This window comes from Camellia sinensis, chromosome 3 (genome assembly GCF_055761805.1).
Source record: "Camellia sinensis isolate YWXY chromosome 3, ASM5576180v1, whole genome shotgun sequence".
Taxonomy (NCBI): domain Eukaryota; kingdom Viridiplantae; phylum Streptophyta; class Magnoliopsida; order Ericales; family Theaceae; genus Camellia; species Camellia sinensis.
The window spans coordinates 25,743,113-25,770,102 of record NC_138963.1 but is presented as its reverse complement, the minus strand read 5'-3'; the positions used below and the strand labels follow the sequence as shown (position 1 = coordinate 25,770,102).

Sequence of the window (26,990 nt, the reverse complement as noted above, 5' to 3'; positions counted from 1 at the left end):
TGGGTAATGGCCCTGTGACCTAGTGATCCGCCCCTAGCGTGGCTTCCACAAATCCCTTCATGAATTTCGTATAGAAAATCTTCAACCTGCAAAGGGTGTACGCACCTTAAAAGGGGTCCAATGAAGGACCTTCTGTAGAGATGTCCGTCCGCTGTCAGATTGAATCTTGCCGACTTCAATCTAACCTTGTGTGCCTCCTTATGGTCTTCTGGTAGCTTTCCCTCTTTCAGGAATGCAACAATTGCATCCATCCAGCTTGGTCCCAAGTCCACACACATTGCTTCTTGCTCTGTGATCGACTGTTCTATGCTTGGGCTTGACAGATAGTCAATCATTATTGTTCTTGTTTTTCCAGTTTGCATTGAGCTTGCCAAGTTGGCAAACACATCGGCGTGGTTGTTATCATCTCGGCTGACTTGAAGAAGTCGGCAGTTGCGAAACAAGGCTGCCAGTCTGATGACTTCCTTTGCATATGCCGACATCCTCTCATTTCGGGTTGCAAACTCTCCTGTTGTTTGATTTACTATAAGTTGTGAATCACAAAAAATTATTACCTCATCTGCTTCTGCTGCCATTGCTAGCTTCAGTCCTGCAATCAGTGCTTCGTATTCTGCCTCATTGTTTGAGGCCTTGAACCCCAATCGAATAGACTGTTGTAATATCTCCCCATCAGGAGATATTAACACTACTCCTACCCCCGCTCCTTGCCGGTTTGAACTCCCATCGACAAACAGGCGAAAGGAGTCACCGATGTAAATGCTGCAGGGTCTGAGTTTTTCCTTTCCTTGTTCTTTTGCCTTTGGCTGGGCTTCTCCTTGTTTGCTTGGACATCGTTCATCTTGGCTCAAGGGAGTCCGTTGTTTGATGGATTCTGGCGTGAATTCGGCCACGAAGTCGGCCAAAACTTGGCCCTTAATTGCTGTTCTCGGCCTGAACTCCAGGTCGTACTGTCCCAAGGCCACTGCCCATCTTGCTATTCTTCTAGTTAAGTCTCCTTGTTGTAACAAGGACTTCAGTGGGTGCTCAGTTAGCACTATAATCTTGTGCGCTTGAAAGTAATGGTTCAGCTTTTTTGAAGCCATTACTAAAGCTAGTGCCAATTTTTCCAAGGGTAGATACCTTGTTTCTGCATCGGCTAAGGTTTTGCTTACATAGTAAACAGCCCTTTGCTCCTCTTTTTCTTCACGAATTAATACCGTACTTATTGCATGTTCTGAAACGGCTAAGTACAAAAACAGTTCTTCTCCAGGTTCAGGTGTTGAGAGGACTGGAGCCGTGGTCAGATATTTCTTTAGGTCAGCCAAGGCGGCCTCACATTCCTCAGTCCATAGGAAGTCCGTGGCCTTCTTCACCAGGTTGAAGAAAGGTTTACATTTGTCTGATCTTCGGCTTATGAACCTGTTTAGGGCTGCGGCCCTTCCAGTAAGCATCTGAACCTGTTTTGTCGACGTCGTACTTTTCAGCTCTAGGATGGCCTTGATTTGATCTGGGCTGGCCTCAATGCCCTTTCTTGTTACCAAGTACCCTAAAAATTTACCTGATCCAACTCCAAATGCACACTTCGATGCGTTGAATCGGAGCCGGTATGTTTTGAGTATATCAAAGACCTTTTTTAGGTCGACAAGATGGCCCTTAGGTTCCTTGGTCTTCACGACCATGTCGTCGATGTAGACTTCTATTGTTTGGCCAATCAGGTTTTTGAACATCTTGGTTACCAACCTTTGGGAAGTTGCTCCTACGTTTTTCAACCCAAAAGGCATTACCTTGTAACAATACAACCCTTTCGGGGTGATAAACGCTGTCTTCTCCTCGTCTGGGGGGTACATGGCTATCTGGTGGTATACTCTGTAAGCGTCCAGGAAGCTCATCCTTCGATGTCCAGATGTGGCGTCTACCAATTGGTCAATCTTAGGTAGAGGAAAGCTGTCTTTGGGACAAGCTTTGTTCAGGCTTGTAAAATCTACGCAGACCATCCATTTACCATTCTTCTTCTTTACCACTACTGTGTTGGATAGCCATGTCGGGTAATGAACTTCTCGGATGGCCCTGGCCTCCAGAAGTCTGTCCACTTTTTCCTCTACTGCTTCGACGTGCATCAACGTCGGTCTTCTGACTCGTTGAATCACAGGTTTTGCCGACCTGTCGACATTCAGTCTGTGGCAAGTGACCTCGGGGTCGATGCCAGGCATTTCGTAAGGTGTCCAGGCGAACACCTCAATGTTGGCTCTTAGAAAAGTCTCCAACTCTTTTTCCTCTTCTTTAGCTAAGCCCGAGCTGAGAAGAAAGAAGCGTTCTTCATCCCCATCTTGGACGAGGACTTTCTTTAGTGCCTCTTCGCTCTTCTCGGCTGGTTCTTTGCCGACGTCTTTTAGGACTTTCACGTCCTCATCTTCAATTTCTGCTTTTTCTGGCGCTTGAATGTTGCAGGTTGATTTCATTGCTGCCATGGAGCAATTCTTTGCCTGTAGCTAATCGCCCCTAACTTCCTCTATCCCATGCTCTGTTGGGAATCGCAGTAGTTGATGCAATGTTGAGGGACTGCCCCCATTGCATGCAACCATGGCCTTCCCAAGATGATGTTGTAAGGAGAGGGTGTATCAATTACCATGAATTCTGTCTTGATCTTCTTAGTGCCAGCTTGTACTTCCAAGTTGGTTGCGCCCAGTGGCCATGTCGGCGTTCCATTAAAGCCGACCATCGGGCCATTTGATTGCTTCAAGTCATCGGGATGAAGGCCCAGCTCTTTGTAACATCTAACATACATGATGTTGCAAGAGTTGCCTTGATCAATCAGGATGCGTTTCACTTGGCACTCCCCAACCTGGAGGGATACTACCAAGGCATCATTATGTGGATGCTGGACCATCTCTAGGTCGGCTTCAGTAAAGGCTATCGTTGGTCCCTGGCATTCTTCAGGCCTCGGTCATTTATGTCCAACCTGGTTCACGTGCTGTAGGTGTTTTACCTTCTGGGTCTCCCCTCGTATGTTGTTTTCGTTCACCTTTGAGTGAATTACGTTAACCACCCGTGGTCCTCCTGCGGGTGGTTGCTGTGCTGGGGGAGGCGGAGCTGCTGGTACTTGAGGCAATCTTGCCTGTTCTTCTCTAGTCCTGGCCTCAGCAACAAGGTCCCTCAGATGTTTCTTCCTATGAATTCCCCTGGTGTTCTTGTCGGTCCTCTAAAATAGGGTTGGTTTCGTATTTGATCCAAGACTTTGTAGATCGGGACTCGGAATATAGTCGTTATTGCCTGTTTAGCCTTTAATTCCATTTCTTGTTTGGTCGGTCCATTGTTACCTCGGCTTCACTTCAGCGAGCCATTTCCTTTTTCTTGCTTTGTTTCTTTATTTCCCGACGTATCCTCCTCGGCTCTGGCGTATTTCTCGATTCTCGCCATGAGTTCTTCCATGCTTTTTACCAATGTCTTTGCCAAAGATTTCCGTAGTGGGCAGTCATCTTTCAGGTCGTTCTTGAAGGACACGACCGCTACCTCTTGGTTGCAATTAGGTAATCGATTGAACACCTCATAGTACATTTTTGCATAGGCCCTAAGGCTTTCATCCTTGGTGATTTTTAAAGCCATAAGTACGTCGACCCTCAAGGGCTATAGTTTATTTATCACAAACCTGGCCACGAACATCTCGGTCAGGCCTTCCCAAGTCTTTACGCTTCCCTTTGGTAGTTTATGAAACCAATCTGATGCAATTTCTCCGAAGGATGAGGGGAATACATTGCAGAGCAACGGCTCGTTCCCAATATATAACGCCATTGAATTCAGGCATAGTCCAACGTGAAAGTTGGGATCTGACTTACCATCATATATTTGGAACCTCGGCATACTGAATCTCTTTGGTGCTTCAAATTTGTCCAGTTCCACTGAGAATAGTGTCTTCGGCTTAACCGGGAAAGTTACCTCGGCTTCAGCATTCTGTTGTTTCCTCTTGAGGTAATCTCTCAAGTCTTCTTTACTCCTCCTTGGAGCTCGGCTATCCTTGAACTTTAATCTTTTCAACACACTACTTTCAGCCTCGTGGTGGGCTCGTTTTGCTCTCTCTCCATGTGTTGTGTCAAAGCAGAGTGCCTGCCCTTGAACATGTCGATGTTCTTTGGGCTCTGGGTCCTTCGTGTGATACGTTCTTCGGGACTCCTCTCGTCTCGGCTCCTCTCGTCCCGGCTCCTCTCGTCCGACTTCCCTGGAAGGTCGGTGAAAGTGCCTTCCGCTCCTGGTGTGCAGAGGGACTTCGGGGATTGTTCTTCTTTCTCTCTTCTAGGTATTAGTTGCTGGCATCGGCGTATCCTGCAGCGGGTATGGTGGCTGCATGACATTGCTTTGCATCATGAAGTTGACGACCGACTGTAGGTCTGCCAACTTGTTTGCTAATTCTTTTACTTCATCATCCCTCCGTAGGCACCTATCCCTCCATACCTAAAGGTTATCTTCGTTATAGTACTTGCCTTGGTCTGTCCTCTTCGAAGTGTCGCCCTCCTAGCCGACGTCTTTCTCTCCGTGGCCCTGGTCATGAGTTTCTGCATTGTGGTTGTCTCCTTCAATGTCAAGGTCAATTGGTCTGCCACTCCCAGCAGGAGTGTCGCTCCCAATGTTTTTCTTCTGTCCGTTACTGGCCATCTATTCTTCTAAGTTTTCCACAGACGACGCCAAATTGTGTGAGTGATTTTCTGACCACACTGCCCGTCTAGTAATCAGTTGGAAAAGCACTGGCAGAATATATGGCCTCTAGCTAACCTGCAATAGAAAGAGAAGTCTCCGGCGGTGGTTCAACCACCCGGGGGCACTCCGACGATCAAGTCAGTATATCTCTCAAAGATAATCAAGTGCTAAACTCACAAGCTTAAGCATAAAAAGCATACCTTAGACCCATGGGGGTGCCTCTCTTTTATAGCCAACTCAATCCTGATCCCACTAGAAGCCTGACTTCTATGGACTTCCATTCAGTGCTTACTTTGGATTTCACAAGAGATAAAGATAAACTCCTTAAGAGCTTTATCCTTATTTTAGCAAAGTTCCCTCTTTACTCTAGGACTCTTGTACCCTATCCATTTATCTTGGATTCTGATATCTTCGGAGATAACCTCGGCCTTGCCGAGATAACCTCAGTGTCACAACCAGGACACGTGGCACCTCGGCTGACACGTCGGCGTCACCTTGCCACGTGTATGTATTCAGAAAATACATCCCCACAGTAATAAATATAAATATTATGGGGTGTCAGTGTAATTTACCCTAATTTTTTATATAAATATTTTACCTAATAAGTTTTAAAATAAGAATCATCAAAATTATGGAAATTAGGATAGATTAGGATATCAATTCCGAGCCAATAAATTAGGATATCAATCCCGGGCTAATTTCAAGCCAATAATTTCGAGCAACAAATTAGGATACTCTGCTGATCACTCTCCCTCCATATTGCACCACTTCATTCATATACAGTTTCGTTGCCTTTTGGTGACACCACTGCTACCTTTTATCTAATTCTCTTTCAAAACACACGACAGTGTTTGACGCCATTACACAGTCTCTCTCTCTCTCTCTCTCAGAGGTGAATAAGGTTTTTGCCGCCTTTTGGTACTCCGGCATCCTCCTCTTCCTCTCCTGCACCACCATCATCCCAACCACCACCACCTTCGAAAACCATGAGAGCCTCTCACGGCCTCAATCCGCCAAGAAAGCTAAGAAAGCAGGGACGAAAGTGAAACAATAACAACAACAACAACAAAATCAATCTTTTGAGAAGGAGTTGCAAGAAATGCAAGAAAAACTTCAACAGTTGAGGATCGAGAAGGAGCAAACTGAGGAGCTATTGAAGGCAAGAGAGAAGACTTTGAAGATGAAGGAGGAGAAGCTTGAAGCAAGGAGGGAAGAGCGAGAAAAGCTTTAGACGGAGCTCAAGAAGTTGCAGAAAATGAAAGAGTTCAAAAAATGAGTTTACGTTGGTTTTTAAATAAAAATTTAAAAATTTTACTAACAAATTTTTGTTTCAATTAATTTTTTTTCCAATTAAATTTTTTTTTCCAACTAATACTAACCGATGGGGCAATTGGTAATGCTACTTTAAACCTTAGGCATGGATTGTAATTTCTAAAATATGAAGGGTGTCAATGTAATTTACCCGGTGATGGCAAAATTGGTATTTAAAAAATTAAATTGCTCAGGGGGTGTTAATGTAATTTACCCAAAAAATTAAGGGTAAATTACACTGACACCCGATGAGGTTTATGTTTATTACAGTTCTCCCTCACCTTTGAGAAATTACATCTCCTCCTGAAGTTTAAAGTTTCATTACAAATTGTCCCATGAGGTTTAAAGTTGCATAACAGTTCACCCTCACCATAATGATCATTACACATAAAATTAAATTAACAGGAGATCAGTGTAATTTTTTAAATATAAGGAAAGAATTACAATAAATATAAATCTCATGAGGTGTCAGTATAATTTATCCTAATTTTTTATATAAATATTTTACCTAATAATTTTACCTAATAAATTTTAAAATAAGAATCATTCGAATTATAAAAACAAAAATGATTGGTGGCCCTAAAAAATTTACCCCTAATGCCCCTAATTTCTAATTTTGGAAACTGTTTTTTTTTTTTTCTTTCTTTTTTCCTTTTTTTTTTTTTTTTTTTTTTTACCTTAAACGGAATTTCGGGGCATTCGAGCCCCGAAACGTCGGGCCCTCAATCACTGCGCTTATAAAAATTAGGATAGATTAGGATATCAAATTCGAGCCAATAAATTAGGATACCAATTCCCGGCTAATTTTGAGCCAATAATTTCGAGCAACAAATTAGGATACTCCGCTGATCACTCTCCCTCCATATTGCACCACTTCATTCATATATAGGTTCGTTGCCTTTTGGTGATACCACTACTACCTTGTACCTAATTCTCTTTCAGAACACACGATTACACAGTCTCTCTCTCTCAAAGATGAATAAGGTTTTTGCCGCCTTTTGGTACTCCGGCATTCTCCCCCTTCTCTCCTGCACCACCACCATCCCAACCACCACCACCACCACCACCGCCTTCGAAAACCATGAGAGCCTCTCACGGCCTCAATCCGCCAAGAAAGCTAAGAAAGCAGGGACGAAAGCGAAACAGAACAGTAAACAGAACAGAGAGAAAGACCTAGAAAAGAAAGACGAGAAGAAGAAATGTTTCCCTCAGTGGAGGAAGAGCAAGAAAGAAAAGGATCAGCAACCAATGTCTCCGTATTTGGCGTTGAGGCTGTTGGAGGAAGAGCAGTTGAAAAGGTAAATTCAATTTTCTCTATATTTCTCTCTCCCTCCTTCTTCTTCTCCTCTCTCTCTAATTTGTCTCATTGAATTTCTACAGGAAAAAAGAGGATCCATTGGAACCGAAGACATCTATGGAGGAGAAGACATGTATAGAGGCCAGGCTCAGGGCAGAGCGCACTGCAGTAGAGAGAGCAACTAAACTCAGTAGGCTGAATACGGCAGTGGATGAGACTACAAAAGTTGTTCAAGAATTAAAAACTGAATTTTCTGGAAGAAAATCATCACGGAATCTGCAAGTTTCAAGTTCTAAAACTGAAATTAGTACAAGTCCATACAAAACTAGAGGCAAACATACTGAACCAATACCTCAGTCAAGCACTGAGAACAGAGACAATGTTCAAGATTCTGGTGTCTTTGTAACTGAAAAAGGTGAATGTGCAAGTAGTCTTCTTACAGAAGAGCCACAGCAAGAGGTGCTGGAGATGGACCGTCTGGAAGCAGAGCTCGAGTTTGAACTGCAAAAGCTTCTTGGGTGCTCCACAGAAGCTTCTGGATTTGAAGGAAAAATATCAGACATTTGTGAGGTGTGCTTTGTCCTTATTTTTGTTTTTACTAGCATTGACTCATTTATATCTTTATACTCATCCTTGAGATACAAGATTCTTTTGTTTCTATGGCTCTTTGATTATTTACCGCACTAGGAAAGTACTTCTAGCAAATGAATTTGCTTCTAAACAACTGTGCTTCTCAGTTTAATACAGAGATACATGTTCAAGATTCTGGTGTCTTTGTAACTGAAGAAGGTGAATGTGCAAGTAGTGTTCTTACAGAAGAGCCACAGAAAGAGGTGCTGGAGATGGACCGTCTGGAAGCAGAGCTCGAGTCTGAACTGCAAAAGCTTCCTCGGTGCTCCACAGAGCTTCTGGATAAGATGGAAAAATATCAGACATTTGTGAGGTGTGCTTTGTCCTTATTTTTGTTTTTACTAGCATTGACTCATCATTTATATCTTTATACTCATCCTTGAGATACAAGATTCTTTTGTTTCTATGGCTCTTTGATTATTTACCGCACTAGGAAAGTACTTCTAGCAAATGAATTTGCTTCTAAACAACTGTGCTTCTCAGTTTAATACAGACATAATTTGTGTTGTGCAGAATGAAGATGCTTCTTTCGAAGGATTTTACAAACCAGATGGCCAGACTTCTGATTCTTGTCAATTGAGTGAGGTGTTGCCATCTGAACTGGGTCAGAAACTGTCCATTTGCTCATCGAACAGCAAGAGAGCCAGATTGTAGGGCTAGAGTCTGAGCTGCATTGGGCCCAATCTAAACTCCATGAGAAAGAAGCTGAACTCCAAGCATTGAAGGACTGCGTTAAGCGCCTTACTGAATTTTCACTAGCAACTTTAATTTATTTATTTTTTAAAATTTCTTCGTGCTTAAATTTTTTCTCTGTACAGCTGCATGACTAGTTTGGATTAATTTTTGTTAAATCGAGTTAAAGATTCTTTCGTTTTTTCATGATGATCCCTGTTTGGCCTCAATTTTTTTGGATTTTTACTTTTCTTTTGTTTTTTTGGGACTTGAAATTTTTTAAAAATACTAAAGCAAACAAAACAAAACAAAAAAGGAATCAAAAACAAAAACAAAACGATGACAACAAAAACAATCAGAAAAAAAAGTTCGTATGAAATGGGCACAATTTTAGATTTCGTTGTTTAACATTGCTGCCACTCTTTGCACTTAAAAGAGTAGAGGTAAGTGGACAGATAATTTTTCACTGGGATACAAAGATGTGAGATAAATGGCAGGTCCTACATATATAGTGAATTTCACAAGTCGGACTCACTTTTTGTCTCTATTCTGTAATCCATTTTTGTAAAAACCATCTTTATTTTACAAATGAAGAAAGTGAAGCCCAGAAGGAAGAAGAGAAGATTATTGATCATGGGGATTATGATAACAAGATGGGACCTGAGTCAAAGAGATCAGTGGTTGGGATGAAAAGATCAATGGACTTTGAACCATACAGTTGTGACATGAAATGAAATGATAATCATTTTATATCTACCAAAAGCAAAGTGGGGAAAGGATAGTAAACTGGCAATCCTTGGATGCCCCGAGATTTCATTCTGAGTATACTTTTCATATGTGTGGGCCATCCATAACCATTAAATATTGTATCTATGTAATGCACATTGCCTGTTTCTCACTACAATACACTTGTCCCCTCCCTCACTTCAGTTGTATGAACACATTTAGGAGCTGTTTCTTTCAGTTTATTAGTTGTAACTTTTAACTTCTAGTTTTAGTTTAATTAGAAATAATATGTTGCTTGTAATTTATGATGAAATAACTTGAGTTTATTTCAGTTTATTTGATGTCACATAAGTTCATATTAAAAAGTTGTTTAGGGCATGCTTCTCAACTTTCAGCTCTCGTAGGAAGTTGTTTTTATTTGAAAAAATTCTTTTATTTTTCTTGAATATTATTGAAAGTTATGATCTATACAATCTGTTAAGTTATTATAGTGTTTAGTGTTGCTTATAGCTTGTTTCATTGGTTTATTTTTATTTTTATGTTGTGAATCCATGTCAAGATTGTTTGATAATAATTCTGCTTATAGCTTATGAGTAACTTAAATAATTTTTTAAAAAATAATTATTTGATATATGGAGAAAGAGTGTCTTTAACTATTTTTTTATTATCAATTTTCGGTAGTTACACCAAATAAATGGGCATTCAATTATCAGCTGGTTGGAGTCATGAAGAAGCTTATGGACAATGTATAGAGGTGAAGTGGTGTGAAGAAAGGAAGTGCACTAACTTTCAAAATGGGAGGGTTATCTAGCCAGGATAGTAGTGCTTCTCTTTCAAGAAACATTTTGAGGCATTGGCTACTTTACTGAGATGTGATGTGAAGAGTATTGGAGTAACCAACTATGCTGATGATGCTTTCTTCAATATATTTTATGCTTACTTACTGTTCATAATAGCAAATAGCATCTTTGCCTTTGTCTTTACACCCTTACTTTTTTCTGCTTATACATTGCAGCGGAAAGAGCTACAGTTTGACATCTTTGAAGCCTATCTGCCTGTCTTCTCCTTGCTATAGTTTATGACCCCTTAAAATCTCATGTTTCAATAATGGTGAAATTTCTTCCTGGTTTATTAGGCTTCCTAGAATCATAAACAATGATAAATACCTTGAGATCCGGGTTGCAATATACTGTTAACAATCTTAAACCTGTCATCCAATCAACTTTTCTCCCAATACACTTCAAGACAGAGCAGTCGATCAATGATTAGATAAGCTCCTTGTGCAAGCAAAACCTTTTCAAACAAGCTCTTGATGCGTTTGACTTCTTGCAAAAACATACAAGTTTTCATGTGAAGCCCAGCACTTATGCCCAGCTGATATCTGCCTGCTCGTCTTTGAGATCTGTAGATCAAGGAAGAAAAATCCATAACCATATCCTTATACACAGCTGTCAGCCTGACATGATTCTTCAAAATCATCTTCTCAATATGTATGGGAAATGTGGTGCCTTGAAGGATGCTCAAAGGGTTTTCAATGAAATGCCAAAGAGAAATGTGGTTTCTTGGACTTCTGTAATTGCTGGATACTCACAGCATGGCCAAGAAATTGATGCAATAAAGCTGTATTTTCTAATGCGAAAATCTGGCCTTATGCCAGATCAGTTCACCTTTGGAAGCATAATAAGATCTTGCTCAAGTTTGAGTTCCATTGAGCTAGGGAGGCAGTTGCATGTTCATGTCATTAAATCAGAATTTGGTTCCCACCTTATTGCACAAAATGCTTTGATTGCAATGTACACAAAATTTGGTCAAATTGCTGATGCATTGGATGTGTTTTCTGGTATTAAAAAAAAGGATTTAATTTCAAGGAGTTCAATGATTGCGGGCTTTTCACAAGAGTTAGAAGCATTGAGCCATTTTGAAGAAATGCTGTCTCAAGGTGTTTATCAGCCAAATGAATTTGTTTTTGGTAGTGCTTTTAGTGCTTGTGGCAGTCTCCTGCAACCAGAATGTGGGAGGCAGATACATGGGATGATTACAAAATTTGGGCTAGGGAGAGACACTTTTGCAGTTTGCTCGCTTAGTGATATGTATGCAAAATGTGGTCTATTGGATTTTGCAAAAACAGCTTTCTATCAGATAGAGAGGCCTGATTTAGTGTCTTGGAATGCAATCATTGCAGGGTTTGCATATGGTGGTGATGCAGACGAAGCCATGCTGTTTTTTTCTCAGATGAGGCATCTGGCATTGAGCCCAGATGATATCACAGTTCGCTCCCTGCTTTGTGCCTGCACAAGTCCAGTTACCCTAAATCAAGGCATGCAGATACAGTCATACCTTATCAAAGTGGGTTTTGATTTAGGTATAGCAGTGTGTAACACTTTACTTTCAATGTATGCAAAGTGTTCAGATCTTTATGATACATTTAAAATGTTCAACGAGATGACAAGCAATGCAGATTCAGTTTCTTGGAATACTGTTCTTGCTGCATGTATGCAGCACAACCAAGCTGGGGAGGTTTTCTCATTATTAAAAATGATGCTTCCATCTCAAAATAAGCCTGACCATATTACTTCAGTCAGTGTACTGGGAGCTTGTCGAGAAATAGCCTCTCTAGAAATGGGGGATCAAGTTCATTGCTATGCTATGAAAACTGGGCTCAGGCTCGATAACTCCGTCACAAATGGACTGATTGACATGTGTATGAAATGTGGCTCTCTACGAAATTCTCAAAAGCTCTTTGATTCCATTGAGAGTCCTCATGTTGTCTCCTGGAGTAGTTTGATTGTGGGTTATGCTCAGTTTGGACATGGAGAAGAAGCTCTTAAACTCTTTGGGAAAATGAGAAGTTTAGGTGTCAAGCCAAATCAAGTGACATTTGTTGGGGTTCTAACTGCTTGCAGTCATGTTGACCTGGTAGAAGAAGGTTTACAATTGTACCGTACCATGGAAATGGATCACAGGGTTGTACATTCTAGAGAACACTGCTCATGTGTGGTCGACTTGCTTGCTCATGCTGGACGTATAAATGAAGCAGAAGATTTTATCAATCAATTGCCATTTGATCCTGATATTGTCATTTGGAAGACTCTGCTAGCTGCTTGTAAAAACCATAATAATGTTGAGGTTGGAAAATGTGCTGCTGAAAATATTCTGAAAATTGATCCATTCAACTCTGCTGCTCATGTATTACTTTGCAACATATATGCATCTGACTGCAGTTGGGAAGATGTTGCTAGAGTACGGAGTTTGATGAAACAAAGGAATGTCAAGAAAGTTCCTGGTCAGAGTTGGATTGAAGTTAAAGACAACATCCATGTTTTCTTGGCAGAAGATAGTTTGCATTCAGAAAGGGACAAAATATACTCGATGCTACAGGAATTGTGGTTGCAGATGCTGGATGCTTGTTATGTTCCGTTCAAAGATAAGCTTCATGAGTGAACTATTGGTGGGGTTAAATTAGTGATGACGTGATCTTCAGGTTCAACATCATGCCCAATCTTCAGAAAGTTCTAGTTTGATCTTGGATTTGCTAGAGTGATCATGCCTGAAGTCTGTGGAGGTAAAACTTCACGATTTATTTCTTGCATTTTCTCTAAAAAAAATCCTTATGGGTAACAAGAGGTCTTGAGGCCCTGACATTTAGGTTGAGTCTGACCAGGTACCCCCTGGTCCATTACGAAGGTGCCCTTTTGACATTTTTTTCATTGCCATCTAGATTCTTGCCTTGGTTGGCTAATAAGTCGAACCGTGCTGGAATTAAGTCCATTTACAGATAATTTGCTAAATATTATGTACACTGTTTTACTTGAATATTTCTTGTTCTCTCTATCAATTAAGGATAATATCTGAAGTTTCAGCAACAGTTACGTTGTTCCTTTCCATATATTTTAATCATTATGTATATTATTTTATTACTGATTTTACAAGTGGAATTTTTTAGCTGATGTTTAAACCAGTGAGCTGGAAACAACTTCCTTTGGAACTTGACATAATTTTTTGTCATAATGAACACAACTTAGACAGGATCAATAGGAAGACTTCTAAAATTGATCTACGGGGAAGGAGACATGTTTCATTTCACACAGGATTCAAACATGCTGATCCCCATTCTCCAATACAGAGAAAAGGATATGCATAGGTAATGTTATGAAAAATTAATAAAAAGGGCCATTTTAAGGCCCATCCTATCTTGGCCCAGACATGGGAAGAGTGCTTGCGGATTGGCCCAAGAACTTTCATGTATACACATTGTTCATAGACATTTGTACATAACAGTAATGCATATGAATCTGTGTTACCTGGAACATGGATCGTTCCGGTATGTGGAACGTGAACGAGAATGTGGTATGTTACATGCTCTAAAATGTGGTACAATATGGGTAGACTTGTATAGATTACATTATAATAATTTAACGTATTTCTAGAATAATTTTCTTTTAACAATTAGGCGTCCAATAAAATGTAATTTTTTTTTTTCTAAATTAATCATATAAAAACACATTTCTATATGAGCATTTTTGACATTTTGTCCTGTCAAAACTTCATTCACATTAGATTTTAATTCATTATATTTGATTTTTATTCTTACTGGGGAAACTTTCAAGGATTTATATTGGAAGCAACTTTTGGGATCGCTTCGAATTGCAATTTACCGTTTTGGAATGAAAGTTTACCATGTTTTGGAACATGTGTTCCAAAACGTAATTCACTAGGATATTAGCATTTTTTGGTAACACTGGTATGTAATATGTATACATATATTTCTATTATTCTTTTTTCTTTAGAGGAAAATACATATAGTATCAATTGTACACGGAACAGAGTAGTGAGGCTTAATCCCCAAACGTAGTTGTTGACACAACATACCAACACCACTTGGCAACCAAATAAGTTTGGTCCTTTTTGAAAATTTAATTTTTTACTATGCAGTCTAGAATAAAGCTTGAGACCCCCACTCCCAGTGACCCCCAATGACCCCCAGTGCCACGTGGCACCGCGTGATTGGAAAGAAAGAAAAAAAAAATTGTTTTTGGCTACTGGGGGTGCTGGGGGTGCCCCCCACTGGGGGTCCCTAGCACCACTGGAGTGGAAAAGCTTAGACCTGTTATATTTTTTGGGTCAGGCCTATAGCTAATAATTTAGGACTGATGTTGGATTGGCCTGGCCTTGGGCTACTGCAAATCTCATTATTATCTAGAATAGACTCTACCCAAAACTGGCCTGATTGAGCCCATGGCCACCACTATCAGCAACAAGATAAGAGGCATATATTGAGTTATCAGTTAAGGTATTACTCTCCGTCACTTGTGCAATATAGATTATAGATATTTTTTAAAGAACAAAGAGTAAAGACAAACTTGTGCATCTAACATATGGTGTCAATTTGTTACACTAGCAAGTTGGCAACCATGACTAGAAAGTAAATGTGATATTGACGCCAGAGTTTAGTGCTTAGTAAAGAATACGATCTTGAGGGCCATGTATCACCAACCAAATTCAGGCATCTACAAAGTTTTGCATATAATGTTATTTTTTGGTTAAATGCTCCTTGACTTCAGTGGCTTCTATTAAAAATTCACATTGATAGGAATATACTTTTCTTGTGGTTCAATGTCTAATTTGTTGTATGTGAATTTAAGTCTAAAATTTTTCTTTTTTCTCCCTCGTAGAAATGTAATTACCTGAAAACTAATTACTTTATATTTTCTAATATTTATTAGAATTTTTCTTCTAAAAGATTTGGATTTACATGCTGTTTTACCTAACTGGTGCTAAATTGACTATGATCTTATGTTTGATGGTTTGGTGTAGGTCTATCAGTCGTTCAAAATAGCAATCCTGATGCTATACTTTTGGCTCATGAGAACACCATGGGTCACATTCGAAAAGGTTACGGTAGCGTTTGATAGAGTTTTCTAAATATGATTTGAGAATAGAGTTGTATTTTGAGTTTGTGAGTTTTGGAATTATGATTTAAGTGTGGAAAATTTGTTTGGTGAATGAGTTTTGAATTGAGTGGGGAATTTTTGATGTGACATATGATATTTAATACAAAAACTTATAACTCATAACTAAACACACAATTCAAAATTCTATTCAAAGTTCATAAAAAATTTTAAAAAATTTTAATTTTTTTTTATTTAAAATATAAAAAAATAACAGGTGGCAATTGTAAAAAATAAAAAAAAATTGCACTGTTTCGGTCAATTGGCCGGATGTCCAGTCGGACAACCGGTCGAACGTCTGGTTAGCCCAAATTTTCCTGCCTTGGCCAGAGTTTTCAAAAGTGAGCATGGAATTAATTTTTGAAAACTGTAAACAAATACCATGTGCAAACCAAAGGGTGGAAATATATTTTGAGAACACAACTAAACACAACCTACAATTTTCCTTTGTTTAACCTCCCTATTCCTTTGAGGCCTTTGCTTGATTTTTTGTCTTGGGAAAGAATTTTGATCAAGGCCATGTATGCATAGCTAGTTCTTTATTTTAGAAGTTAACTCCCTTGGCATCTTAATTTTTCTTGCTGTCTACATATATATTTTAGATTTTGTTTATTTATTTATTGTTTTTGGGGTGGGGCTTAGACTGAAGACTTTTGTAAGGTTTAGGAAGTTAGTTTGTGAATGTGGAAGACTATAACACTGGTGTTTGGAGATTGCTTGGTCATGTTGCGATTAAGATATTTGACTGAACTGTTTAAGAACAATAGCTTATATATTTTGAAGTTCGGGGTATTCATTAAAATATGCACAATACTTTGTCACATGAAACAAAATTGACGATTTAATTAAAAACAAGAAATAGAGTTCTGTGAGGGTGATCCAAAAATAGTGTCTTTTGCAGATGCGGTTCTAATCTTGCATCACATTGTTAACAAGTGCTTTAATCCTTTTAGAAATCCAAAAGTAGTGTTAGCATTCTTGGCTCCTTGTAGATAATGATAAGCTGATGCAAAATTGTCATCCTGATTAACAATGAATTGTGGGATTTAATGGTTGGAAATCTGCCATGTAGTTTAATTAACACCCTTACTGCAGATTTTAGGGATAAATGGTATCTGACTAATATGCCTCATAATTTAGTGGGTGGCAGTACTGATCTTCAGTATAATGTGTTAGCATTCTTCTGTTGAAATAATTCCAGTCTTTTCTTTTTTTTTTGTTTGAAACATCTCTACCCAAAGGATTCTAATTTCTGAGCATATTGAGATGTTTATGACTTTCTGTCCTGGGGTTCAAGATATAAATTGCTGCGTGACTGGAGGTGGTCTTGTTAGCCTTCCTTTTTTATGGCATCTTTGTACCCGAGACTTTATGTAAGGAAGCATGTTTCATGGTGATGGCTGCTTGGGAAAAAGTACTGATGGCCTGTCACCGGATCAGCAGGAAGTGAACTTTTCCATAGAAATGTAGATGTGCTAAGGGAAACTGTGAACAGTGAATCAACATATACTGTCTTCCTTATCATTTCTCCTTCCGCTATGGTATTCTGTGTAGCCTAATCCAGCACTGACACTCTGTTATGTCATTCATAGATTATGGCAATATTGTGAGCACACAGTCGATGAATGTATGGCGCAGGAAAGAATGCACATTCGCGGAGGTGATGCCCCATTTATTATTCTGATGGAGTTTATAGAAAGGAAGCAAAATTTATGTGAAAACAAAATTAAAAGATACGTGTTTTGAGTTAAGAACCAAGTGCTCAGAACTTGATCTCTTTTGTTTTTTTGATCAACGCTCAGAACTTGATCTCTGGCTCTTTGTTCCTTATGTGGTTTTAATCTTAGTGGTAGTCTGGGGCAGCCAGATTTGGTTTGTTCAGCTGTCAATTCTTGCGGCTATTGTGGTAAATTTTTGTGCCCTCTGGTACCTGTTAAAGTCAGTATGACCATTCCTCTTGTTATGATAAACACACTTTTTTAGTACCTATGATTGATTATGCATTTTGTTTCCATGTGAACATCTACAATCTTTTCACAGCATACTAAAGGAAATACAAGTCTAGATTGACACAATATCGTTTAGTAAATTGCTAAAACATTTTTAACTGAAGTATTCTTTATAAAATCATGAACCATTAAACATTATCTGGTCTGTTCTAAATGGACATGGTATATTGTATGCTTTCTGTTGTTAAAATAACAACTCAAATCTTGTGATTAAATTAAGTACTATTTTTGATTGGAGCATAATTTATCAATTTGCACCAAAATAAGACTAGCTGTGTTTTACTTCTTGGTGTTCTTAATAGGGTGTGGTCTTTTTCCTTCCAAATTAACGATGTATGCTCTTATGATGAATACATGTTGTACAGATCATTGGTCTCTTGGCCACACCCCAGTTTCAGGAGAACGGATTTGCATTGGTGGTCAGAGATTGAGAGTCATTTGTGCCCCAGTAATATTTATTTACATGATTGCTTCTTTTGAAAAGCATAGTTTTAAACTTTCTTCTATAGCTGCACCTGATATGTGTACCAGATTCCATGTATCTGCTATCATGTTAAGCTAAACAGGCCTGATATTAACACAAATTAGATGTTGGAATTGAGTTTTGAGCAAACGCAGATTAGCTTAAACTCCAATTAAGCTCATAGCCTGATACTTGGGTATTTTGTGTGGGCATTTGTCTAGCTTGGGCCAATTAACAATCCTTGACCAGAAAGATGCTCTGATAATGTTAGTTAGTCCAAATTTCATGTCAACTTTCCATAATATGTGGATTAATAAGTCGCAAGTTCTTAACAAAATGCGTAAGGGATTTTGGTCATTTTCAGTTTGATCATAGTTGTATGTTCGATAACTTTTTGTCATCTTATTCCCTTATGTTTCTTGGGATATCTGTAATTTAACTTTCGAATGTACTATTGTTCTTCATTTTGAGACAACATGCTGCATCATGTTAACTTTAGAAAATTTTCTTTATTCAGGGGCATACAGATGGCCACATGGCGTTACTTCATGTCAGTACTTACTCGTTGATTGTAAGTGATCATTGTGTGGGTAAGATTTTCATATTATACAAATAAAAAGTTTGTGCAAGAAATCAATTGGTACTTCTTACCTACAGCTTTACTAAGATGAGCTATTTAATTGTTAATTTTTTGGTTTATCAGTTCTCTTGATTGATACATGAAAATTTGATGAATGGGATACATGAAACCCTCACTCTAGCTTAAGGCAAAATTTGATGAATGGGCTTCGCGCCTCGATGATTTTACTTCTATTATATTAGTATTATTGTTAATCTTATGAATTTATTTTAACGTCATCTAAGCACTGTACAGTGTTGGATTTACGTTGTATTGTATTATCATTTAACTTTTAAATTTTTCTTTTGGATATATATATATATTTTGAATCTAAATATTGACTGGTCTTGTGATTTGTCACCTAGAAGCTACTTTTTAACACATCTATGGATTTTTTTTTTCTCCCAATCAAGTAAGTGCAGTTTTGAATATTACTTCTGGTGCATATATGCATGTTAGTGTAATTGACATCTGATTCTTCTGCCCTATGGAATGGCAGTAAAAGCCAATTATTGTTTACATAGGGCCTGTAAATTTATTTCATTGAGCTTTGTGAACTATGTTATCCAAGTAAGAGAGTGTGTTTTCAAACAATAAGCACTAGTTTCAAATTGAATTATTATAGTGGTAAATATGTAAAATATCCATTTTCGTTAATGACATTAGTTTCAAATTGAATTATTATAGTTCAAGGTGGTAAAGTGTAGCAATTTTTCCATGGCTTTTAGGTTGATTATAACTCTGCGGACATACCACAAACTACAGTGATACCATATAAATTATATTAAGTTGATTGTTCTAGTGCTATGCTGTACAGATTTAAATTTGTGCTATTAAGAGTCTTGTCTTGGTTATAATTGGATGCCACTCTACTTGCACAAGTGAACAAGTTAATCTTCTGGAAAGTAAACATCCCATCACGGGCTGGAATCGTTAGAAGCTCTTAGTTTCAACCATCACAACCTTCATTACTCGTGCCATGAAAATGTACACAATGACTTACTGCAACATCAAGAGGTTTTTGAGAATGGTTGTATAGTGATAGTGCATTTTACTTGCTTTTTCAGTGACTCTGCATTCATTTGGAAGAGTTTGGAATTGATTTATAGTTGGTCATTGGCATTCTCCTGGACATGAAGATTGTTACCATCAAGATGTTTGGTAAAAAAAGTTGATGTTGGTGATTCCTAATATATTCACAGAGAGCGAGAGATTATTTGTTTCTCCAGATTGCGAGGTATGTACATTTTATTGAGGATTATTTTGATAGCATGAAAAACAAATATGTATGTTTCGTTTAAATATCTGCAAAGTAAAACCACTACTAACCACTACTAGTTGACATTGGTAGGAAAGAAGGAAAAAGGTGAAGGAAAAGATTTGAAGAGTTCCCTCTTGGCCCACCATTTCCTTTCCACCCAAGCCAAGATGGAAGCCAACCAATCCCACTTTGGCTCTGTCTGGGGTACTTGAAAGAGAAGAGGGTGATGTTGAGGAAGTTGATGAATTTTCAAGGTTACAGACAGAGCTCGTTCGGATTAAAGGATTTGATGAGAAAAGAAAGAAAATGGAGAGAAAGACGTGCAATTTTTTAGGGCTTATATTGGTAATAATAGTTTATTTTTGAATTTTTTATGTTCATGTAGTATTTTAATATCTTTTTACACCTACTTCATGCACTGTAAATCTTGCATTATCAGAAAAAAGTGTAGTGAAAAATTTAATGGAGGTATTTAGAAGCTTCTAGAACTATTTATGTAATTATGTACAAATATTCAACACTCTCAATTATTTTGGAATGTTCTGGATTGTTCCACTATTCTTCAATTTTTTGCCTCTCTCCTTGGTAGACAGTTCTGTCTAAACAAGTGAGTGTTGAAAAAATGATTTAATATAGGCATATTTTTTAGTCCAATTTTGAGTGGGTCCCAAACGTCTTTTGGGGTGGGTCCAAAGAGGTGAAATGTTTGGGGGTGGCTCTGAAGAAGTGAAGTGTTCCTTGCCGCGTGGCAAGTCACACGGTGAAGACGGAACGTCAAAATCATTTTTGAGTGAATGTGAAGTTGACGTTGTTTTCGGGTCTAACATTATTTTTTAGATAAAATTCATTTGAATTTTTTTAATAAAAATTATTATGGGATTTTAATTTATATCTAAATTCAATTTTTGGGTTCTTAAGTGGTTTATTAAAGTTTGTACTTCTTCATTTATTAATTAAACTATTCAAATAATTTAATATATAATTTCCAAACAGTTTTTTGATATTTTTCCACCTTTAGCATTTTTGATTAAACTATTCAAATAGTTTAATAATAATTTATATCCCAACAGTTCCTTATGCATTTTTTATTAAACTATTCAAATAGTTTAATAATAATTTATACCCCAACAGTTCCTTATAACTGGTCCACCAACGGTACAATTTTCAAAAAATTTGAAAAAATGTTCCAAGATGCAACGGACAGATTCGGTTTTATAACTGTAATGAATCTGTTTGAAATTTCAGAAAGTATCTGTTGACACTTGTTGCACCTGTTCAATCTAACAGCACCTGTTCGGGGCTGTGTAATTTTGCCTATAAATACAGCCATGATTCCAGCAGTCTAAAGATTGAAAAATCAGTCTGCAAAATCCCATCTTTGCTGTCCAGATTTTATTTTGTGCATTATTCTGTCTATTTTCTTTGACAACTAGTAGTACGATACTGGTGTCATTAACAATTCAGAATATATTTTTGTGAAATTTTTTCAGAAATTAATTTTGGGTTTTAGAAATTATTTTCTGAGTTTTGATTATTTAAAATTCTGTTTTAGTATTTTAATTATTAAAGTGTTACCGATTAATTTTTTGTGTAGAATTAATTTGGTTAAATAAAATTTTATTTTATTTCCAAATTAATTGAAAAATAAAAGTTATTTTCTTATTTTTTTTATTTTACAGAATTTAATTTCCTGTGTGGAATTAATTTGGTTGAATAAAATTTTATTTTATTTTCAAATTAATTGAAAAATAAAAGTTATTTTCTTATTTCTTTTATTTTACAGAATTTAATTTCCTGTGTGGAATTAATTTGGTTGAATAAAATTTTATTTTATTTCCAAATTAATTGAAAAAATAAAAGTTATTTTCTTATTTCTTTTATTTTACAGAATTTAATTTCCTGTGTGGAATTAATTTGGTTGAATAAAATTTTATTTTATTTCCAAATTAATTGGAAAATAAAAGTTACATTCTTGTTTCTTTTTACAGAATTTAATTCTGTGAATTTGATTTAATTTTTTGTGTAGTGTAAATTCTAATTATAATTATAATTTTGTTTATAAATTAGAATTGATGGCTACTGAAGTTAATGTCCAAACAAGTACTACTGTGGTGACTGCAATTGCACCAAACCCCTCTCCTGTGGTGACAATACCAATAAATCATAGAGAGAAGCCAGAGAAGTTCTCAGGAACTGACTTTAAAAGATGGTAACAGAAAATGTTGTTCTATCTTACAACTCTGAACCTGACTCGTTTCCTCCGCGAAGATGCTCGTATCCTGAAAGAGGATGAAACCGACCGACAAGTGGTTGCTGCGGTTGATGCCTGGAAACATGCCGATTTCCTTTGCCTGACAACACATTATACAACATCTACAGTCCAATCAAGACAGCAAAGGGACTTTGGGAATCGTTGGAGAAAAAGTACAAAACGGAAGATGCCGGCTCAAAAAAATTTGTGGTTGGCAGATTCCTGGATTTTGTAATGGTTGATTCAAAAACTGTGATTAGCCAACCTCAAGATTTCCAACTCATTCTATATGGCATTCATGCAGAAGGCATGTTTCTTAGTGAATCCTTCCAAGTTGCAGCCTTAATTGAAAAATTACCAAAAGGTTGGAAGGAATTCAAGAACTACCTCAAACACAAGCGCAAAGAAATTTCTATGGAAGAATTAATTGTGCGTTTGAGGATTGAGGAGGACAACCGCAATTCTGAAAAGCGGGCTGGTGAGCTTCCTATGGAGTCTAAGGCAAATGTAGTGGAACATGCTTCAAAAACCAAGAAACGAAAGTCTTCTGGAGAAAGTTCATCACAAGGCTCTAAAGGGGGGGGGGGAAATAAAAAGTACAAGTTTAATGGCAAATGTTACATCTGTGACAAAGAGGGACATCGGGCTAAAGATTGCCGTAGCAAAGGCAAAAACAAAAGAAGAACAAGTAAGAAGCCTGCTCAAGCTCATATGACCGAAGTGGACAATATTTCCAATGGTGTCGATGACATCAATCTTTTTGTAGTTGTTTCCGAGGCAAAATCTTGTCGGAAATCCTAAAGAATGGTGGGTGGACACTGGTGTTACTCGCCATATTTGTGCCGACAAAAAGATATTCACATCTTATTCTACAGTGGACAATGGTGAACAACTCTTTATTGGCAACTCCTCAACTTCCAAAGTTGAAGGACAATGAAAGATTGTACTTAAGATGACATCTGGAAAGGAACTCACTCTCAACAATGTGCTGCATGTATCGGACATTCGCAAGAATTTTGTTTCCGAATCTCTGTTGAGTAAGAATGGGTTTAGGCTAGTATTTGAGAGTGATAAATTTGTACTTACTAAGAATGAGATATATGTGGGAAAAGGTTACATGTCTGATGGCCTTTTCAAATTAAATGTAATGTTGTACCCTCAGTTATTAATAATAATACATCTTCTTCTTACTTGCTTGAGTCTTCAAATTTATGGCATGGTAGACTAGGACATATTAATTATGGATCTTTGCGTTGATTAATTAATATGGAATGTTTACCTAAATTTGACATTGATTCAAATCATAAATGTGAAATTTGCGTTGAGGCAAAATTATCTAAAACTCCTTTTCATTCAATTGAAAGAAGTACGGAACCGCTTGAATTAATTCATAGTGACATTTGTGATTTTAAATCAATTCAAACTAGAGGTGGGAAAAAATATTTTATCACTTTTATAGATGACTATACTAGATATAGTTATGCTTATTTAATTCGAACCAAGGATGAAACTTTAGAAACTTTCATTTAATATGAGAATGAAGTTGAAAATCAACTTGGTAAGAAAATCAAGAAACTTAGAAGTGATAGAGGTGGTGAATATGAATCACCTTTTGATGAATTTTGTAAAGAATATGGAATAATTCATCAAACCACCGCTCCTTACTCACCTCAGCAAAATGGAATTGTTGAAAGGAAAAATAGAATTTTAAAAGAAATGATGAATGCCATGTTAATAAGTTCTGGATTACCTTAGAACTTATGGAGGGAAGCAATACTTTCTGCTAATTATATTTTAAATAAAGTACCCCGAAAGAAAGTGAATAAAAAACCTTATGAAATGTGGCATGGAAGAGTATCATCTTACAAATACTTAAAAGTGTGAGGGTGTTTGGCTAAAGTGACTATTCCTAGTCCTAAAAAGACTAAGATAGGTCCTAAGACCATTGATTGCATTTTCATTGGTTAAGCCAAGAATAGTAGTGCATATCGTTTTTGATTCGTAAATCAGAACATTCCAAAATGCATGTAAATACTATTATTGAATCTCGAAATGCATCTTTCTTTGAACATGTATTTCCAAATAAGACTGGACAAGAGATTAGTAACAATAAAAGATCTCATGATCAAGAACAAGAATTAGATCAAAATGAGGAAGAGGAACCTAGGCATAGTAAACGTGCTAGAACCTCAAAATCTTTTGGTCTAGATTTTCTAACATATTTGTTAGAAAATGAGTCTTTAACTTATAAAAAGGCTATGTCCAGTCCTGAGGCTTCTTTATTGCAAGAAGCTGTCAACAGTGAAGTTGAATCCATCTTGCAAAATCACACTTGGGAATTAGTGGACTTGCCACCAGGTTGTACACCTATTGGGTACAAGTGGATTTTCAAAAGGAAAATGAAAGCGGATGGATCAATTGACAAGTACAAGGCAAGACTTGTGGTCAAAGGATTTAGACAAAAAGAAAGTCTTGATTACTTTGACACATACTCACCGGTTACTAGAATAGCATCCATTAGAATGCTAATTGCCATTACATCTTTATACAATCTAGAAATTCATCAAATGGATGTGAAAACCGCTTTCTTAAATGGTGAGTTAAATGAAGAAATTTACATGGAACAACCAGAAGGTTTTTCTATTCCCGGAAAAGAAAAGAAAGTGTGTAAATTGGTTAAATCATTATATTGTTTAAAACAAGCGCCAAAGTAGTGGCATGAGAAATTTGACAAGGCAATGATGTCAAATGAATTTAAAATTAATGAGTGTGACAAATGTGTTTATATTAAAAACACAGACAAATGTTATGTCATTGTATGCCTTTATGTAGATGATATACTCATCATAGGTAGTAATAATAACATGATTAAAACTACCAAGAAAATGTTGAATAAACATTTTGCCATGAAGGACATGGGCATTGCTGATGTAATTCTTGATATGAAAATTACCAAAACATCAGAAGGTTATGCTTTGTCACAACCTCATTACATTGAGAAAATACTTGACAAATTCAGCAAAGATGATGATCATCTTCTTAGAACACCTGTAGATGTTAATTTGTATCTTTCTAAGAATGTACAGGATAATATTTCTCAATTAGAGTATGCCCAAATTATTGGAAGCTTAATGTACTTTATGAACTGAACTCGCCTAGATATAGCTTATGTAGTAAGTAAATTAAGTAGATATACGAGTAATCCGGGAGTAGAACGTTGGAAAGCAATTATAATGGTTTTAAGGTATCTCCGATTTACTCGTAATATTGGGCTGAATTATACTAGATATCCAGCGGTACTTGAAGGTTACTGTGATGCAAACTGGATATCGGATACTAGAGACTCGAAGTCCACCAGTGGGTATGTCTTTACTCTTGGTGGAGCGGCTGTATCTTGAAAATCTTCAAAACAGACTTGTATTGCTAGGTCTACTATGGAATCAGAATTCATAACTTTAGACAAAGCTGGGGAAGAGACAGAATGGCTTCGCCACTTCCTTGAAGATATTCCAATGTGGCCAAAATCGGTACCTGCTATATGCATACATTGCGATAGTCAATCAGCTATAGGTAGAGCACAGAGTCATATGTATAACGGTAAGTCACGATACATTCGTCGTCGACATAACACCGTAAGACAACTACTCTCTAATGGAATTATTTCCATACAATATGTTAAGTCTAAAGATAATATAGCGGATCCACTAACCAAAGGGTTAGCAAGAGAGTTAGTTGAGAATTCATCGAGGGGAATAGGACTTAAGCCTGTTAAATAAGAGTTACCACAACGGCAACCCAACCTAGTTGACTGGAGATCCCAAGATCTAGGTTCAAAAGGGACAACCGAGTTGTGAATGACTCAGAAGGATCACTAGGGAGTCTAACTCCTACCCATTTCTTTGATGAAATAGTGATAACTGCAGCGTTTGAGGTTTAAGTAAAATTTTAATGATTCTTATATCTAAGTAAACCTAGTGGAGTATGGCAGGATAATCTTCATAAGCATCACTTATGTGAGTGTAAACTGAGCCGGTTCTGTGAGATTTGTGAAGGGCTACAATTCTCTAGAGCACTCATGAAAGATCAGGTTGTTCAGGGCCAAAATGAACACAATAATGAGAACTAAATTGTGTCTGGGGATATACTGTATGAGTTCTATTGTCTTGGTTTACACAAACGGTTGAACAGTTCAAGACATCATGTTCACTAGTTAGCTAGTAGATCCAATAGTGTCTCACAAGGCAAGGTTCAAAGCCAAAAGCTACCTATCATTTGCAGAATATTTCCAATTTCTGTACTCTCTGTAATTAGATCATATTGTTGCATTTTCTCTCCGTCAAATTCCATTCATGTGGGGGATTGTTGGAAAAATGGTTTAATATAGGCATAGTTTTTAGCCCAATTTTGAGTGGGCCCCAAACGTCTTTTGGGGTGGGTCCAAAGAGGTGAAGTGTTTGGGGGTGGGTCCGAAGAAGTGAAGTATTCCTTGCCGCGTGGCAAGTCACCCCGTGAAGACGGAACGTCAAAACTATTTTTGAGTGAATGTGAAGTTGACGTCGTTTTCGGGTCTAACATTATTTTTTAGATAAAATTCATTTGAATTTTTTCAATAAAAATTATTATGGGATTTTAATTTATATCTAAATTCAATTTTTGGGTTTCTAAGTGGTTTCCTAAAGTTTGTACTTCTTCATTTATTAATTAAACTATTCAAATAGTTTAATATATAATTTCCAAACAATTTTTTGATACTTTTCCACCTTTAGCATTTTTGATTAAACTATTCAAATAGTTTAATAATAATTTATACCTCAACAGTTCCTTATGACCGTTCCATCAACGGTACAATTTTCAAACAATTTGAAAAAATGTTCCAAGATGCAATGGACAGATTCGGTTTTATAACTGCAATTAATCTGTTTGAAATTTCAGAAAGTATCTGTTGACACTTGTTGCACCTGTTCAGTCTAACAGCACCTGTTCGGGGCTGTGTAATTTTGTCTATAAATACAGCCATGATTCCAGCAGTCTAAAGATTAAAAAATCAGTTTGCAAAATCCCATCTTTGTTGTCCAGATTTTATTTTGTGTATTATTCTTCATTTTAGTTTTAGAATAAATATTCAGAAAGTTACA

General features: G+C 37.2%; 2 protein-coding genes across 2 annotated transcripts; both read left to right on the top strand.

Moving 5' to 3' along the window:
• Positions 1–6,822: 6,822 nt before the first annotated feature.
• LOC145820849 (uncharacterized) lies at positions 6,823–8,785 on the top strand. Its single transcript, XM_082917451.1, has 4 exons — positions 6,823–7,277; positions 7,360–7,846; positions 8,014–8,219; positions 8,420–8,785. The coding sequence occupies exons 1-4, from the start codon at positions 6,955–6,957 to the stop codon at positions 8,484–8,486; spliced, it is 1,083 nt and encodes a 360-aa protein (XP_082773577.1). The 5' UTR covers positions 6,823–6,954; the 3' UTR covers positions 8,487–8,785.
• Positions 8,786–10,083: 1,298 nt separating this feature from the next.
• Positions 10,084–15,376, top strand: LOC114267866 (pentatricopeptide repeat-containing protein At3g53360, mitochondrial-like). The gene is made up of 2 exons (XM_028208938.2): positions 10,084–12,866; positions 15,119–15,376. Exon 1 carries the CDS (start codon positions 10,766–10,768, stop codon positions 12,743–12,745), a length of 1,980 nt encoding a protein of 659 aa, XP_028064739.2. The 5' UTR covers positions 10,084–10,765; the 3' UTR covers positions 12,746–12,866; positions 15,119–15,376.
• Positions 15,377–26,990: the final 11,614 nt, after the last annotated feature.

Excerpts from the sequence above, each read along its gene's own strand:
- LOC145820849 (XM_082917451.1), top strand. The coding sequence starts at position 6,955 with ATGAATAAGGTTTTTGCCGCCTTTTGGTACTCCGGCATTCTCCCCCTT. Across the intron at positions 7,847-8,013 it reads AAATATCAGACATTTGTGAG|TTTAATACAGAGATACATGT; the intron begins GTGTGCTTTGTC and ends TGTGCTTCTCAG. Across the intron at positions 8,220-8,419 it reads AAATATCAGACATTTGTGAG|AATGAAGATGCTTCTTTCGA; the intron begins GTGTGCTTTGTC and ends TGTGTTGTGCAG.
- LOC114267866 (XM_028208938.2), top strand. The coding sequence starts at position 10,766 with ATGATTCTTCAAAATCATCTTCTCAATATGTATGGGAAATGTGGTGCC.